The 16,980-nt window shown below is 30.6% G+C and overlaps 2 protein-coding genes across 2 annotated transcripts; one reads left to right on the forward strand and one right to left on the reverse strand.

Annotated features, from left to right (window-relative positions):
* Positions 1-7,524: 7,524 nt before the first annotated feature.
* Positions 7,525-9,551, forward strand: LOC133698894 (GDSL esterase/lipase At5g37690-like). Its single transcript, XM_062121999.1, has 5 exons — positions 7,525-7,805; positions 7,915-8,042; positions 8,172-8,298; positions 8,385-8,497; positions 8,611-9,551. The coding sequence occupies exons 1-5, from the start codon at positions 7,568-7,570 to the stop codon at positions 8,902-8,904; spliced, it is 900 nt and encodes a 299-aa protein (XP_061977983.1). The 5' UTR covers positions 7,525-7,567; the 3' UTR covers positions 8,905-9,551.
* A 6,140-nt stretch (positions 9,552-15,691) lies between these two features.
* LOC133698738 (non-specific lipid-transfer protein 1-like) lies at positions 15,692-16,473 on the reverse strand. The gene is made up of 2 exons (XM_062121772.1): positions 16,022-16,473; positions 15,692-15,888 (listed from the first exon to the last, which is right to left on the reverse strand). Exons 1-2 carry the CDS (start codon positions 16,366-16,368, stop codon positions 15,879-15,881), a joined length of 357 nt encoding a protein of 118 aa, XP_061977756.1. The 5' UTR covers positions 16,369-16,473; the 3' UTR covers positions 15,692-15,878.
* Positions 16,474-16,980: the final 507 nt, after the last annotated feature.

Consider the following 16,980-nt stretch of genomic DNA (forward strand, 5'->3'; position numbering starts at 1 on the left):
CACAAAACATGGGAGTGAGATATTCCGGACAAGATTCTCTGTTCCAACGAGTCATTTTTCTTGTGCGTGTTCTTGTGAGTTGGACTTTGTCGAGGCGCGTCAACGACGTGTCTTTCGCGAGTAGGAACTCTTCATTTCTTCCTTGATGATTCATACGCGTTGCGGAGGAAAGATTCTACTGCATTTCCGAGTTAAAATATTATCACTTCTCCAACCCCCCACGTGTGTCAGATCTAGTTTTTTTAATATAAAAAGAAATGTTGGGATGACACTGTATTTTTAAAGAAAGCTAAAAAAAAAATAAAAAAAAATTTGCATGTGAGTTTTGATAGATCGACAAGTTTATAGGTCAAGTCACGAGTCAATTAGATTTGGCTTGTAAAATATCCTTTTCAATTCAAATTAAAAGCCAGCTGAAATAGACTCCAAATCATAGATTTCCTTAATGGACGGGCAAGTTGCTTAAAATAATTAGATTATTTTTTAAAAATCTTTGTATTTTTTATTGATGGGTAAGTTATATGGGACAATTACATCACTTTTGAAAAATATTTGTATTTTTCACCAACATGTAGGTCATATGAAACAATTAGACCACTTTGAAAAAGCCTTCAAGTTTTTCACTAACAGGCAAGTCGTTTAGAATAATTAGACCACTTTCAAAAAATCTTTGAGTTTTTCAACAACGGGCAGGTCGTCTAGAATAATTAGACCATTTCTATAAATTTCTAGATTTTTCATTGATGAGGTAGGTCACCTTTCAAATGACTAATGTTTTTAGATTTCACTCTTTCTCAAGGAAAAAAGTCATCTATCAGTTACTACTTTCAAAGTTTTCAGGATTTTTTTTAAAGAAATACAAGTTCTTTTCCATGACTACTTTTCTTTATAAATTTACTACGCTGGGCCAAAAGGAAATAAGATTTTTTAATGGCTTTGCATCGTAAATATTATAAAAAGAAGGCAACTGTCATGACCTAATTTTTGAATTTTCAAAAAATATATTAATAAAAAAAATGAATGAAAAATACTTTGGAAATTGGGCTAAGACAACACAAATTGAAGGTTCGGGGACTAATAAGGAGGAAATTATAAATTTAGAAGTCAATTTGACCAAAAATTAAAAGAATTGATAAGTTTAGGAACTTGATTAAACTTTGAATTGGTTTAATTAATGAGATCAGGGGTTTAATTGAAAAAATATCAAAGTCCAAAGTTAATTTGGGTCAAGTTGAAGGTTCGAGGATTAATGAGGAGGAAATTATAAATTTGAAAGTCAATTTGACCAAAAATTGGAAGAATTGATAAGTTTAGAAACTTAATAAAACTTTGAATTAGTTTAGTTAATGAAATAAGGGGCTTAATTGAAGAAATATCAAAGTTCGAGGTCAATTTGGGTCAAAATTAAAAGAAATTAAATTTCAGGGACCGAAGTGAATAGGCGTTGATATTATAAGTGGTTAATTGATTCTTCTACGGCTAATTTTGAAAGAATTAAAAGTTAAGGAGTTAATTAAGGATTAATTTGATTAAATTTGAAACTAAGGACTATTTTGTAAGTGCCGCTGAAATTTAGGGGTCCAATTGCATTGATCTAAGGGAGAAATTAAAAAAGAAAAAGAAAAGATTTCTATGAATAAGGGTCCAATTGCTAAATGTCAGAACTTCAAGGGGCAAATTGAAGATAGCCATTTTAGCGGAGAAAATGGCACCATTTTAAACTCACTATCCATCCCCTTCCCCTTCTGGAACAGAGGAACCCCCTACAAAAGAAGGAAAAACAACGTCGGCTTGATAGGCCTCATCGTCTCAAACCAAACTAGAACATAGACCAAATTGGCTACCATCTATCTCCATTTTGTTTCAGTCTTCCTTCGTCGCTACAATGTGCCATTAATGTTAAGGAAACCATCATCATCAATTCAGCAATGGCAGGACTGTTGGTGTCCCATTTCCAAGAAGATAAAGATCAAATTTCCCTCAAGAAGCCCTATAAAAGCAAAGGTAGAGGGCAGGCAATGGGGAGGGATAAAAAAAATGGAGGAAAAACCATACAGAGAGAGAGCCAATAACAAAAACAAATAGAGAAGCCAAACAGACTTCACCTTCATTCAAAACTCCAACAAATGAATTTTGACCTTTCCCTCACAATAGATTATCGACCCAACCAACCAAATAAAAAGAAAAAACAAAGACAAAAAAAAAACAAAGAGAGAGAGAGAAAAGAAACACAAAAGAATGAAAGAAAATACAAAGCCATCACTCGCTTGGGCCAGTGGCCCGGATGGATAAAGCCCAACTCGTATGGCTGGGCTAGATCCAGCCCATAAAAAGGAACTATTGAGCTAGGCTAGGTCTCAGGCCCAGCCGGCCCAATTTTCTTTAAGCTAAGAGTGTGTTTGACAAAACACACATTTATGCCCTTTCCCTTTAATTTTTTTTTTTTTATGTTGATATCTAGCCAAATAGGTTTTTTTAAGATATCTTTCAAAAAAAAAAATTAACATCTTTTGATTTATTTGTAGGTTTTTTTGATGACTTTACCAAGTATTTGGATTGCGAACTTATAATGTAAAATGTGAATCTAGTATGCAATATATATCTGTCTTTTCTTCTTCTAAAAACTAATAAAAATATATTTTTGCTTTCAATCCAAATTTCACCGATTTATTTACTGACGTTATAGTTAGGAAAAACATACTTGTTTTTTGTAATGTAATATTTACCAACGTCAAAGTTAAAAATATTCATAATTGAATATTCACTGACACCAGAGTTAGAAATATTATAATTAGACCATAAAAAACAGAATAAAACAAACTTTTAGCAATTTAAAATAAAATTACCCACGCAGTCTACCTTAGATAGGATGTTTAAGAAGTGATAATATATTTTCTTTTGCATAACCAGTCTCGTACCATATAATTTATATTAACTAGTTAGGATTTCTAGTGACCATAATATTAGATGGCGACTTTTTAAACAAGACTTTTTTCTCTTCTAAAAGACAAGATATCATATATTTATTTTTTAAAAAAATAAATTTATCGTGATATCAATTGCGACACAAGTTATTGAAATTATAAGAGTTTATTAATCTTAACCAAAGTAACTCAATTTTTTCACATCTTTAAAAATATTTACATCTTCTTAACAACTTTTTTATATAATAAAAAAAATATAATACGGCTCCCAGTGTAATATGCGCCCTCTATCTAGCAGTGATTAAAGTTTTTGCTTCTTGTTCAGGCCATGCATTACCTTTTCGTGTAGTATTCATGAAGTCACATCCTTGTAATACCTTTTTCACCGTCCAAACTCTATATATATATATATATATATATATATATATATATATATATATATATATATATATATATATATATATATATAAAAATGAAAACTACCATGCTATTCATAAAAAATAAATTAATAGATAAAACAATTGTTCCTTCAGTAGTAAAAGTTGGAGGATTTGAATATTTGCAAGCTTCATAGATTGCATTATATTTGTTTATACAACAACTTAAAACTTCCAATATATAAGTAATTATATTAAAAATGGTAGCCAATCTCCCGGTAGACTGCTGCAAGAAACCACAAACTTGATCATGAATAAGAGGTAAAAGCGCAGTGCTATTTTCTGATGGAAAATGAGTTTATATGACCATCGAGATCAGTTAGATACTGCATCAAAGTGTCCATTTCTACAATGGAAGTAGTTTCACTTAAAAAATCAATAATTTTATTTTTAAAAAATATATATTTTTATAGCTTTGATGTGCTAATAACAAAAATTAAAATATATATATATATATATATATATATATATATTGATATATTTTTAAATAAAAAATACTATTCACCACAATGTGTTACCGGAGAATTTAACACGCATTTAATTTTTTTTTTAATTGTGTGTTTAGCACATCTACAAAGAATATTAATTGGCCGCTAAGGTTTGATGACACATAAACATCCAAGAATTACAGCAAAGAGAGAGATAAACCAATTGGAAGTTTCTAAAAGAAACAATGTCAACCTGAACTGCCTTGTCTATAAAGTGATCAAAGTAAAAAAAAAAAAAAAAAAAAAAACTACAATCTAAGTTGTGCCCCACTCGAATAAAATTTTTCAATTATCGATTCATTATTTATACTAGTTGTAAAGTTTTTTTCCATGTAGAAGATCATATAATCAGCAATAAACTCATCCTTTATCTTGTTTCGAAGTTGATTTTTAATAAACTTAATAGATAAAAAGAAGAGTTAATACCAATCAAATTAGTCTACTAATCCAATTGAAATCATTTTTCAAGCCTGTGTCAACTAATTGATAATACAATATAGCAACAGGATCAATATTCTGGAAGCTCGGATGATCCATTGACAATTTATAATATTCTAAATGTATTCTTAAACTATGTAAATCCATAGGAGTGAAGTCTTCAAGATAAACTTTCTCTTACATATATCATCAACTTTAAATGTTGTCAAGGCATGCGAAGGATCCAATACTGAGCTAAGATAACGTAATTCTACTGTATTTTTTTGAAAATCTATGATTTAACTCCATCAATTGAAAGTCTATTATGATATTAAATATATCATATCGATAATGATACTTAACTGAAATAAAATTTATTTGTTGACAAAAACGACCTGTACCAACCTTATAAGGAGCACCTATATTAAGAATCTCAACATCATATTGTTCACAAAAAGATACCAAACTTTCAAATAGATCATCCCAACCGCTACCCCCTCAAACTTTGAAGTTTAAATTTTGCATGTGAAACAAAATTGAAGGCATTTACAATATCTTGATCTTTTCTCTAGAGCGTCTGAAAAAAAAAATCAATAACTCCCACAACTTTGTTCATCAAAAGTAAGATAAGGGCAAAGTCAGAAAATATCATGCCAAGATAATATTTGAAAGCATCAACGCAAAAATGAGAGTTTGGTCCATTTTCATAAATCTTTGAAAGCAATGTTCTTGTTATTTCAAATAACTCAATTGAATTTCTTATTTAACTAAAATGAGAACCCCAATAAGTTGTTCCAAGTCGATCCAAAGTAGAAACTTGATTTCCCCTTATATCTGTCTCAAGTTTTCTAGTTATTATCAACTTTTGAACTTTATATTTTTTAGTCAATTTTAACTCAGAATAACGTTTAACAAAAAAAGAATGAAATTCACAATTTCATAAAAAATAATTATTAATGGTTCATTAGAGAAATACTTTCAACTTATTGACACTATTTTGTAAGGACTAGATAGATAACTCGTGTTTTGTTGTAGGCCGATTCGTAAACAATATAAATAGTTATTGTAATGGCAGTTGAGAGTTAGATTTATTAACGTTTTAATATTCAAGTTAGACTTGGCAGTCTGCAAGGTCCAAGAATTTTGGATCTGGCAAATATGTCAAACTTACGTTACTATGAACTTGGCTGAGGGTGTGTTTGGAAACGTAGTGCAAACTGCGTTCCCAAAAATTTTAAAATTTGTTTTTGCTTAAAATAAATTTTTTTATGTTTTCGGATGGTTTTGATGTACTGATGTCAAAAATAATTTTTAAAAAATAAAAAAACTTTATTTTGATGCATTTCTAAGTGAAAAGCACATTGAACCGCCACCGTCATGTTAGGTATGAACACAAATATGGTTATTGGCAGCCATGTCAAGCATGACTGCTGTCAATATGGCTGCATGGTAAGAGTCAATGGTGGGTGCCTAAACAAAGAAAACGGTGGCCACCATAATTGACTAAATAAAGAAGATTGTCTCCCATATCAGCTATAAATAGAAGGTGCTATTGAGAGCTGATAAGAGAGACGTTTCAGAGAGAAACACACAGAGAGCTAGAGTGAGAGTTGAGTTGAGTAGAGAAGTTTTTCTCCTCCTCCTTGTTTTGTTGTTTGTATTGTTTATAAGCTTGATTAATACAAACCAGTAGCTCCGTGGAGTAGACAAGTTGTCGAACTACGTAAATTTGTGTGTGTTTGATTGCTTGAATAACCCAACGCGCCACCGCTACCACAATACCAAACAGGCCCTACTACCAAATCCAAATGTCTTGGGTCTGGCAACCATGTTAAACCTAAATGCCTAAGGTAATTTATATATATATAAATACTCAATTACCTCTAACCCCACGTGATATTTACAATAAAACTATAAGGAAACGATGAAAACACCCCTGTATATAACCTTATTTTTGTTGAAACCCAAAGGTAATTTCATAGTTGAACTGTTTCAATAATAATAATAAAAAAAGACAGATAAGCCTTTCAACTTATACATATTCCCCCCCTTCAGAAGCATGGTTGGATCTTTACTGTTTATTTAAAAAAAAGACAAAAAAAGCCCCTGACCTAAAGGTTTCCAAACCCAAAGTGCATGGGTCTGACAACCAAGCCAGACCCAAATGTCTAAGTCTAACAACCATGCCAGACCTAAACATTTGGGTCTGGGACTTGGCTTTTGTCTTCGATTTATACTCAAAAGTCTCTTTATTATCTTCCATTTATCGTTTTTTGTTTTTACTTTCTTATTCGGGAATACAATAAATACCTTGGCAGAGTCCAAAAGTATCAACCAACTTCGTATTATTTTGTGGCAATTCTAAAGCTTTATTTGATTACTCTTGGTGAAAGATTGCTAAGCCAAAGTGGCACACTTAGGTCTAACAACCATGCCAGACCTATGAGCTTGACAACCATGCCAGATCTAAGCGCCTGAATTTGGCATGGTATTTGATCTATTTCAATAAAAGAAAAGGACAAAGAAACCCCTCCACACATGTATATTTCCCTCCTAAAGGCATGATTGTACCTCTATTGTTTTTTAAAAAAAAAACAAAAAAAACCCCGACTTAAATGTTAAAATTTGTGCTCTGAATGGCAAATCAATATCTATATTGTAGCTAAAAAAACTCAAACGGACCATTTTATCCCAAATTATTTTTTCAATGTCAAATATATCTCATGGAAAAGATAATCCTACCTTCTACTGCATGCTTAACAACTTTCTTTGACAAGGACAATTTTATTATTATATTGCTTTAATTCACAATAATCTATATTTAGATGACCATGAAAGGAGTGAACAGTAACCCACTGATTTCTTTTAGTATTTGTTATAATTTGTTCAGCTACTGCTAAGACCAATTCTGCTTGACATGTCGGTTCAGTGTGCTGTATATTTGCATGAAAAGGGAATCATGTCTATGATGTTTCTTGAAGTGTTCAGTAGAGTGAATCAGTGAACAATGTCATTGTTACCAAAGGCAAAAACCTAACAAAACTGACTATACTCAGTAAGATGAGTAGGCCAACTGCTAGAAGAGGTCACCAACCACCCAAAACTTGTAAACTTGCTATTTACAGATCTTCTACCCACAGAGTATCTCTTATGGTTATGAAATTAATCACCTAATATTTGCAAACTTGAGTAACTAGGCATGACTAAAAACGCCATAAATATGGCGCTAAACCTAGTATAAATCCAAGCCATCGATTCTCCTCTCCTGGGGCAAGCACAAGCAAGTGGAGATTGGCAGACAATGGCAATACAAGGGCTGGCTTTGGCTGCATTCATTCTTGCAGCGAAGGCAACAACATTGGTTTCGGCTGCTTCACTCGTCACATATATTTTTGGTGACTCGTTGACCGAAGTTGGAAACAACAATTATCTTCAATATTCTCTTGCAAGGTCTGATTATCCGTGGTATGGAATCGATTATTCCGGTAGAAAGGCAACCGGAAGGTTCACAAATGGGAGGACTATTGGTGATATAATCTGTAATACTGCTACTAGTTATCTTACAAATCAAATGTGGAAGCTGTAGTTATAAGCATCCATGCTCATTGGACTGACTGTTTTTCTTTCTAATTTTTGTGGGATTTGAAGCTGCAAAACTTGGGATTCCACCACCACCACCTTACCTTTCTTTGTCAAAGAATGATGATGCATTACTTACGGGGGTCAACTATGCATCTGGTGGAGCAGGAATTCTTAATGACACGGGCTTATATTTTGTATGTTTTTTTCTTTGCAGAAGAATCTATTTTTCTGTGAATTTCTTGCCAGAGCTTACTCTAATTGCATTATATTTACTTGATATTAATCTTTCTTTTCCTTTGGCTATGTTAATTTCTGTATTGCAGATTCAGAGATTATCCTTTGATGATCAAATAGACTGCTTTAAAACGACTAAGGAATCAATCACGACTAAAATAGGTGAAGATGCTGCCAACAAGCTTTGCAATGAGGCCATGTACTTCATTGGAATTGGTAGGCTTGTTTTGACAAGTAAATGCATCAGTAATTCTGCCACAGCTGTGCCATGGATTAACAATTATCTTTTGGGTACTTTGCAGGCAGCAATGACTATGTTAACAATTATTTGCAGCCATTTTTAGCAGACGGTCAACAGTACACACCTGAAGAGTTTGGAGAACTCCTTATTACTACCTTAGACAAACAGCTTACGGTTAAAAAGCACCACCTTCTTGCGTTCTCTTTTCGTACGTCTGTTGTATTTTTGGTGTTTTATAAACAATTTTCTGACAATAAACCATATATCATGGAACTTGCTTATGCCAGAGGCTATACCAACTGGGTGCCAGAAAGGTGGCCTTCCATGGCCTTGGTCCACTTGGTTGCATTCCATCTCAGAGGGTGAAATCGAAGACAGGGCTGTGCTTGAAGAGAGTAAATGAATGGGTGTTGGAATTCAACTCCGGAGTTAAGAAGCTGATCGGCACTTTAAACCACCGATTCCCGAATGCTAAATTCACATTTGCAGATACATACGGAGATGTTTTGGACTTAATTGATAATCCTACTGCTTATGGCAAGTGCAACCATCTTTTAATCAATAATCCTACAGATGCTTAAACTAGCTCTTTTCTTAAACAATTCCTTTTTTTTTCAGGCTTCAAGATCTCCAACACTTCATGTTGCAACGTGGATACCAACATAGGAGGTTTATGCTTGCCAAACTCAAAACTATGCAGCAACCGCACAGATTATGTGTTCTGGGATGCATTCCATCCTTCTGATAAAGCAAATGAAATACTAGCAGAAAAGTTCTTTTCCACCCTGTTCTCAGGTCCTCCATCTATAGCACCAAAGCCTTCTCACTGATTGATAACTCAACAACAGAAGAGAGAATACATTGAGCTGAAACCCTATAAAGGTAATGGGGCTTAATGCATCTACATTAGGTTTTTGATGGAGAGACCTATTAGATATTCATGTAGCTAATAAATACTTTCGCAATCTTTCCATTGTCAAACAATGAACTTATTATGAAGTAGCTAAATAATCAAATCAGTTGAATGGTGAGTGTAAAATACAGCTTATTTTAGCCTTCAAAACCCAGTTAAAGGCATCACAAATGAAAAACATCTCCTGTATGCATCACAAAGGCACATCAATTTATGATCACTGTCGATCTAGCTTCCACAAAAGCAGGGGTAAGAGCTTGGAACAGAGAAAAGCATTTTGGGCAACGAATTGAGCACTTGATTTCATTTATATGAAGAAATCTACATTATTGAAATTAATTCAAGCAAATTGATGTCTTCAATTTTTCTTTTAAAAAGCAAACTGATCTCAATCAGAAATAAAAACTTTCTGCAAATGTAAATAAAACTGGTTGCTTAATCTGATGCTTTTTAATGCAAAAACTAAACTTGAATATGATTTTTCAGAGACTTGCTCATAAGAACTTAGAAGATGAACCTTGCTCACAAATTGCATGAAAATAAATTTCAAGAGCTACGCTTCAATATGCATCAATTTTTCAAAAACCCCAAACACTGTTTATGAATCCATCGAACGTAAGAACCAAAAACTATTAAAAGAACCGATCGCTCTCAGATAAAGGCCAAAGTTGTCCACATGAAGACTCAAGAGAAGGGACAATAATCATTTTGTTTAAGCCAAAGAAAAACTTGTTTGTAATGCTTGACAAAAGCCCTCTTCTTTCCTCTATAAAAAGAGAGATTATAAAACAACCTCCATTCTCATAGAAAAGAGAATCATCAAGCAGCCATCAAACAAAACAAACAGCGGCCTTCTTTGAATTAAAGAAAAGGAAGATTTTTTAAACACCCAAAATCTCTCAAGTCTGTCTTTCAGTGTGGTTAAAGCAAAATGAATCATCATTGAGCAATCGTCCACAAATTAAACTATAAAATTGATTCAATCAGATTAAACAAAAGGGTGTTCGGGAATTCGATCAAAAATAGATTTTCAAACCCCAAAACCTCTAAAGTCTCAATCTTTCTGAAATAAACAATGAAAACGGAAAGAAATCAAATTAAACAAAAGGGAGCATATAAAATGTGAAAATAAAATATGGGACTCACGAGAAAAAGCTAGAATTCTGAAAAACTTGAAATCTGCTTGTCCAATAAGTACCAGGTTGATTTTGCATCATTTATTATTCTATGTGATATAGCGTAAGTTAAATCACAGAGAATCAAAGTTAAAGATGCTTTAGTTATTGAAATTGAACAAAACTTTCAGGAAAACTTGACAAGGTAAAGGAGACCAGAGAAGGTATTTTTGTGTTCGGAGATATCGATTTGGTGGCTGAGGAGAGAGTGTTGTGTATTTATAGCAGATGAAATTCGAAATTAGGGTTCTACAAAACGTTACGTTTAGGAGTTCTATTGTTTAACTTTAGTTGCATTTTTGGTTAAATGAAACTAGAATTCGATAAAATAAAACTAAATTATTCTAATTAGTTTTTTAATAATTTAGTTCGCTTAATTAATCTAATCTAAATTCAATCAAGTTAATATAAAATTTAAAACAAATAAAAAATGATATCATTTAAATAGAACAACAAGAATTCAATCCCCCTTTTTTTTTCCCTTTTGATAGCATTCTCGTTTTTATTAACTATAAACATAATATTTTGATTTAAAAAAACTACAAAAGGATGAGATGCATTGGAATTAATTTGCAGATTTCTTCCCGTTTTCATTTGTCTAGCTAGACATGTAATACTGAAGAAACTTGTCTCTCTCATCATCTTATAATCGATTATATATATACACACACTCTCTAAAATATGATACCATAAAATTACACTGAATCTATTATAAGTTTTAATTAGGCTAATTATAATATTAATAGCAAAAAACTTTAAAAATATATTTAATAAGCTTATTTATAATATTAGGTCAGTGTGAATTTCAAGAAAATAATATCAATAAGTTACAATCATATCTTATTCAATTTAATTTATACATAAGAGAGACATGATTCATCTACTTTATGGGCTAATAGTTTCGGTAATTAGAGACTTATTTTTTTTCTAATACATAGTCTTACTATAACATGTATAATTTTTATTCGACCATTAATTCGGGTTAGAATTTTACTAGAAGTTTTTAAATGTCTTATTGTTCTATATTGAGTTAAAATTCCAGGGTAATTGGACTTTGAGAAGGTCTTATGATAAGGTTAAAAAATTATTTACGAGAATTGTATTAGTTTTGTTTTAGGATTCTTTTTCTATTTTATTTAGAACTATTTTATTATTTTTTTTTAGCATTGTTTAAGCTTTTACTTACTATAAATAAGATTATTTAGCTTGTATTTAGATTCTTTTAGGGATAAAATTTGATTTCAGTAATTATTATTGTGTGTGTGAGGTTTTACTTATACCTTTTGGTTCTTCACTACTCTAAATTATTGAAGAATCAGCCAAGCTTCATAAAGTCTCATATACTTCTCATTTGTGTCTCTTATAAGCATTGGGTGAAGGCTTGGTTACTTACAATCTTGGTGTCTTAGTATAGATCATCATTATGTCAAAGTCAATTTCAAACATGATCTTAGCTTTTTGGGGAAAAGTCAATTTGACTATGGGTTTCTGAATCTTTATATCCACGAGTTTCGTATAGGTTGGTATCAGAGCAAGGTTTTAAATCAGATTATATCATTTTTTATCTTCAAGTTTTTACATACTCTATTATTGTTGAGTTCTTTATCGTCTCTAAAAACTAGTTATGACATTAAGTAAAAAATAAAAATTATTTGCGATCTTAATTAAATAAAATCTTATAAAAAAACACAAAAAAATTACAAGAAAAGAAATTTTTAGGGTTTGCCGTGAATCTTAATTTAAGAAACATAGAATTTAGCTATTTTTGCTTTAAATTTGGAAAAAAAAAAATCTTGATTCCTAGGGTTTTTTAAAGATAAGTCTTGATTTTGGGTAAGACTTTTGATATTTTGCTTGAGTATTTTTATTGGCCTAAAATGAAAAGAGATGTGCAAATAATTTTATATTATATGCATAGCATGTAAATAAGCTAAATTTAAAGTTTTGCCTCATGGTTTATATGCTCTTTTACTAGTGCCTAAAGAACCTTGGGTTGATATATTTATGGATTTTTATGCTAGGTTTGCCCAGTAAAAAAGAGGTAGTGATTCTATTTTTGTAGTTGTGGATAAGTTTTCTAAGATGATACATTTCATATCTTGTCATAAACTCGATGATGCAACTAACATAACGGATTTATTTTTTAGGGAGATAGTTGGATTCTATAGGGTACCTAGAAGCATTGTGTTTGACAATGATGTTAACTTTCTTAGTTATTTTTGGAAGGTTTTGTAGGGGAGATAAAAAAAAATTATTATTTTTTATTATTTGTCATCCATAAACATATGACTAAACTGAAGTAGTTAATAGAGTTTGGACTATATTTTTAAGAGCTATTGTTAAAAAAAATGAAAAATTAAAAAGATTGCTTTTCATTTTTTAAAGTGTGCATTCCACTATTGATTATTCTACTTTTAAAATTATTTATGGCTTTAATCCTTTTACTCCTTTGAATTTATTTTCTTTATCTATTGATGAAATGATTAGTCTCGCTGGCAATAGAAAAACACATATAATAAAGGCTCTCTATGAGAATGTGAGGTAACCAATGTAAAGAAAAATGATGAATACATATCTAAAACTAATTAAAGGTGAAAGAGAGTTATTTTTTAATCAGGTAATTGAATTTGAGTGCATATACAAAAAAGAGAGATTTTCTTAACAAAAAATATCTAAGTTGATACCACCGAAAGGAGATGGAACATTCCAAATCCTTGAAAGAATTAATGATAGTGCCTCTAAAATAAAACTATCATGTGAGTATGATGTTAGTGCTACTTTTAATATTTATAATCTCTCTTTGTTTGATGCAGGTGACAATTCATGGATGAATTATTTTTAAGAGAGAGGGATGATACAATCAAAACTACACCAAAAAATCTATTGCAAGTTTCAACTGGACCAATTACACGATTAACGACAAAGAAGCTTACAAATACAGTCAATGAGCTTATTTATAATATTTGGAACAATGTGGGTTTCAAGGAGGCAACATCAACATGTAAATATCAGACCTTAGTTAATTTAATTAATGCATAAGAAGGGCTTGTTCCATTTACTTTATAGGCTAATTAATTTTGAAACTTATTTTTTCTAATGCACAATTTTACTCTAACAAACATATTTTTTTATTTGATTGTTGATCATGCTATCGGGAAAGTCTTGCGATAAGATCCAAAAACTATTGTGCATGAATTGTATTAGTTTTCTAGTTGATTTATAATTCTTTTTTAAATTTTATTTGGAACTATTTTATTATTTTTCCATCATTGTTTAGGATTTTTTTACCTATTATAAATAAGATTATTTAGCTTGTATTTAGATTTTTTTAGGGGACAAACTTTAATTTCAACAATTATTATTGTGTTTGTGAGGTTTTTCTTATATTTTTTGGTTTTTTATTGAACTACTCTTACTTATCAAAGAACTAACCAAGTTTTGTATTGTCTTCTATACTTCTAGTAACGTCTCTTCATAGACGTTGGGTGCGGGAGGTTGATTACTTATAGTTTTGGTTCATAAGGATAAATCACATCATTTGACCAAAATGCCCTCATTCTTGATAAGCATGAATTTATAAACTGATGTTGTTTTCACTATGATTAAAGTTTTAATTCGATACTAATTATTTCTCCATTTACTATGATTGAAGTTTTCAAATGTTTTTAAATTGATGTTGTTTATTCCATTTAATGCTTGTGGATTTATTTTTAAAATTATTTTTAATCTATTTTGGATTACTTCTTACTCGTTGCCCGTGAGTTTTTTTTCTCAACTAATGTGGTTCATTTCACCTGATAGGTGTGATATTTGAAAATAGCTTTTAATTACAGCCTTTTTTTTTATGAAAAATGATTTTTTAAATATTTTTTATGTTTATTTGCTATTAAAAAAATTGATTAACAAAAAATATTTTTTAGCCAAAACAAAATTTGATTTGGTTTTCAAAAAAATATTTTATTTTATTTTAGGAGGAAAACACTTTTAAATTATGAAAAATTTAGAAATATCACTATTTACTGATTATATTAAATTTAATTTTTAATTTTTTGATCGCTATATATTTTATGTTGAATATTTCTTTTCAATTTCATCTCTTATAATTTGATTTTTATATCAACTTTGATGCTTATTTTATTATTATTATTATTTATTTTTTTCTTATTCTTTTTTTAATTAAAATCTTTTATGTATAAGATTTGATCCTTATTTTTTTTTATTGCTATTTATTTTATTTAAAATAATTTATGAAATTATAATTATTTTTTTAATTTCATCATTTTTTAATTTTTTTTATTATCTATTAGATTTGTTGGTCTTTGTTATTTTGATTGTTATTTATTTTATTCCAAATAATTTGTAAAATTATATATTTTTCAATTTTATTCTCATTCAACTTTTTAATTTGTAAAATTTATTTCTCATTCTTTTAATAAATTTTAAAAAATAAAATATTAATAAGTTATTTTTTTATTTTTCACTTGATACGTGTGGATTTTGAATTATTTTTAATTCAAATATTGAATTCGAAACACGTGCGTGGATTTTGACAAGGATTATTTCTCCATTCATTGCAATTTAATATGTTTAAACCAATGTGGTATATTCGCCTCTCAGGAGGAGTTCATGGTGGTGTGGGCTCTTCCTCGGATATGAGTTGGGCTTATATGTGCTGTTTGAGACCACAAAGTTTTTAACCTTTAAATAAATCTTCGAGTGATTTTAGATTTATTAAATTTAGGTGTTTTTTTTTTTTTTTTTTTGCGTACATGTTTTCATTTAATAATTCTGTGGTTTGTTCTAAACCATTTTCCAATTTGATTTTTTTCAATTTACGTTTAATAAATAAAAATTCAAAAATATATACATACACAAAATAAAGTCACGAGGGATGGTTAGCCTATGACGATGCAGTGGTTGTAATCTGTCCCAATTCCATTTGGTGTGGACAATAACTTGAATGTGAAACCGACATCGACGTTTCAAAATTAGACGCTCGCTTGCTTTGCTTATGTCTTTAATGTGGTGGGTGGATGTGTCAGTGGTAATAATTTTTTTAAAAAAATTATTTTTGATATTAGTGTATTAGAATTATTTAAAAAAATTATAAAAAAATAATTTAAAGTAAAAGAAAAAAATAAATTTAATTTTTTAAAAAACATTTTTGAAATGGAGAATCAAACAGGGTGAGTTCCCATTTTATGCATAGAGATCTTGGATTAAGTGTTGTTTTTGGGGGAAGCTCACGAAGAACCAGAATATTAAATAAGCCAGGCAATATATAGTCAAACACAGATTTATTTAGATGCACACAATGCCTACAATATCGTACTGTAAACACAAGCTCATATATAAGAAAGAAGAGACTGATCCAAGTCCGTCGACGGGAACTAGCTCAAACATGCTCGAGCACCCCTTTTATTCTAGCACTAGCGTATTATCATACTTCATAATCTGCTTCGATTCTTCACTTCACGCTGCCACAAAAACAAAAAAAAATGAAAAAAAGAAGTCAATATTTCTGTATTATTGTGATTTATAATCGGGTTAGCTAGCTACCGCAATAATTTCCAGTGGCATGCATGCACACATGAAATATAGAATACGTACCTTTTGCAATCTGTGGAAGGACTGATTTTGTAGGAGATGGATACACCACACTTTGAAGGGAGGCCAGCAGCCAAGCCATAGTTGATGCCAGAGATCTTACCAGCCAAGGATTTCAAACAGTTGCAGACCCCTTGGCGGTCGGCGGTGGTCGTGGCTGCAGAATTAAGTCCTTTCAACCCACTGCAGCAAGCTGCAGGCACAGCCCCACCCTTCTGGAGGTAGCCTATACATTGTGCCAAGCTGCTTGACACCTGGCCACATGAGATGGCAGCTTCTGCTAGTGGTGCGCTAACAACCATCGCTACAAGCATGGCACAGGCCAGCTTCAAGCTCATTGAAGAAGCCATTATATGCTAGCAGAATATTACAACTGGAATTATAAGAAGATTTTAGAGTATGGTTTCAGACTACTGCCCTTGATGGTGTTGAGTCAGTGCAAAGTCCTTGAACAATGGTGTTTATATAGCAAAGATTCAAGGTTTTGGGAGTACTGTCGACGTAATCTTTTAACCGTGTTTTTTTATTTTAAAAAATATATTCAAATAATATATATATATATATATATATAGTATATTAAAATAATACAAAAATATCAAAAATAATTATTTTAAAACTAAAAAATATATTTTAAAAAAAGTGGTGATTATACGATATAATATGAGCATATCTTAAGTGTAATTGTGTTTGTTTTTTAAAGTATTTTTTTACTTAGATATATATCAAAATAATATTTTTTTAAAATTATTTTTATTATTAATGCATTAAAATAATTTAAAAATATATTAATTTAAAATTAAAAAATTCTAATTTTTTTTTAAAAATACAAAAACATGACTATAAAAACTAAAAACACCATTAAGTAGTCGGCATAGAAGGTTAGCTGGCAGTTGGGATTCATTAATTCTGTGTTTCGTCATCATGTCCTTGTCAAATTGGCATATAGTTAGGGAGCTTAATAA

Source organism: Populus nigra, chromosome 7 (assembly GCF_951802175.1).
Source record: "Populus nigra chromosome 7, ddPopNigr1.1, whole genome shotgun sequence".
Classification (NCBI taxonomy): Eukaryota; Viridiplantae; Streptophyta; class Magnoliopsida; order Malpighiales; family Salicaceae; genus Populus; species Populus nigra.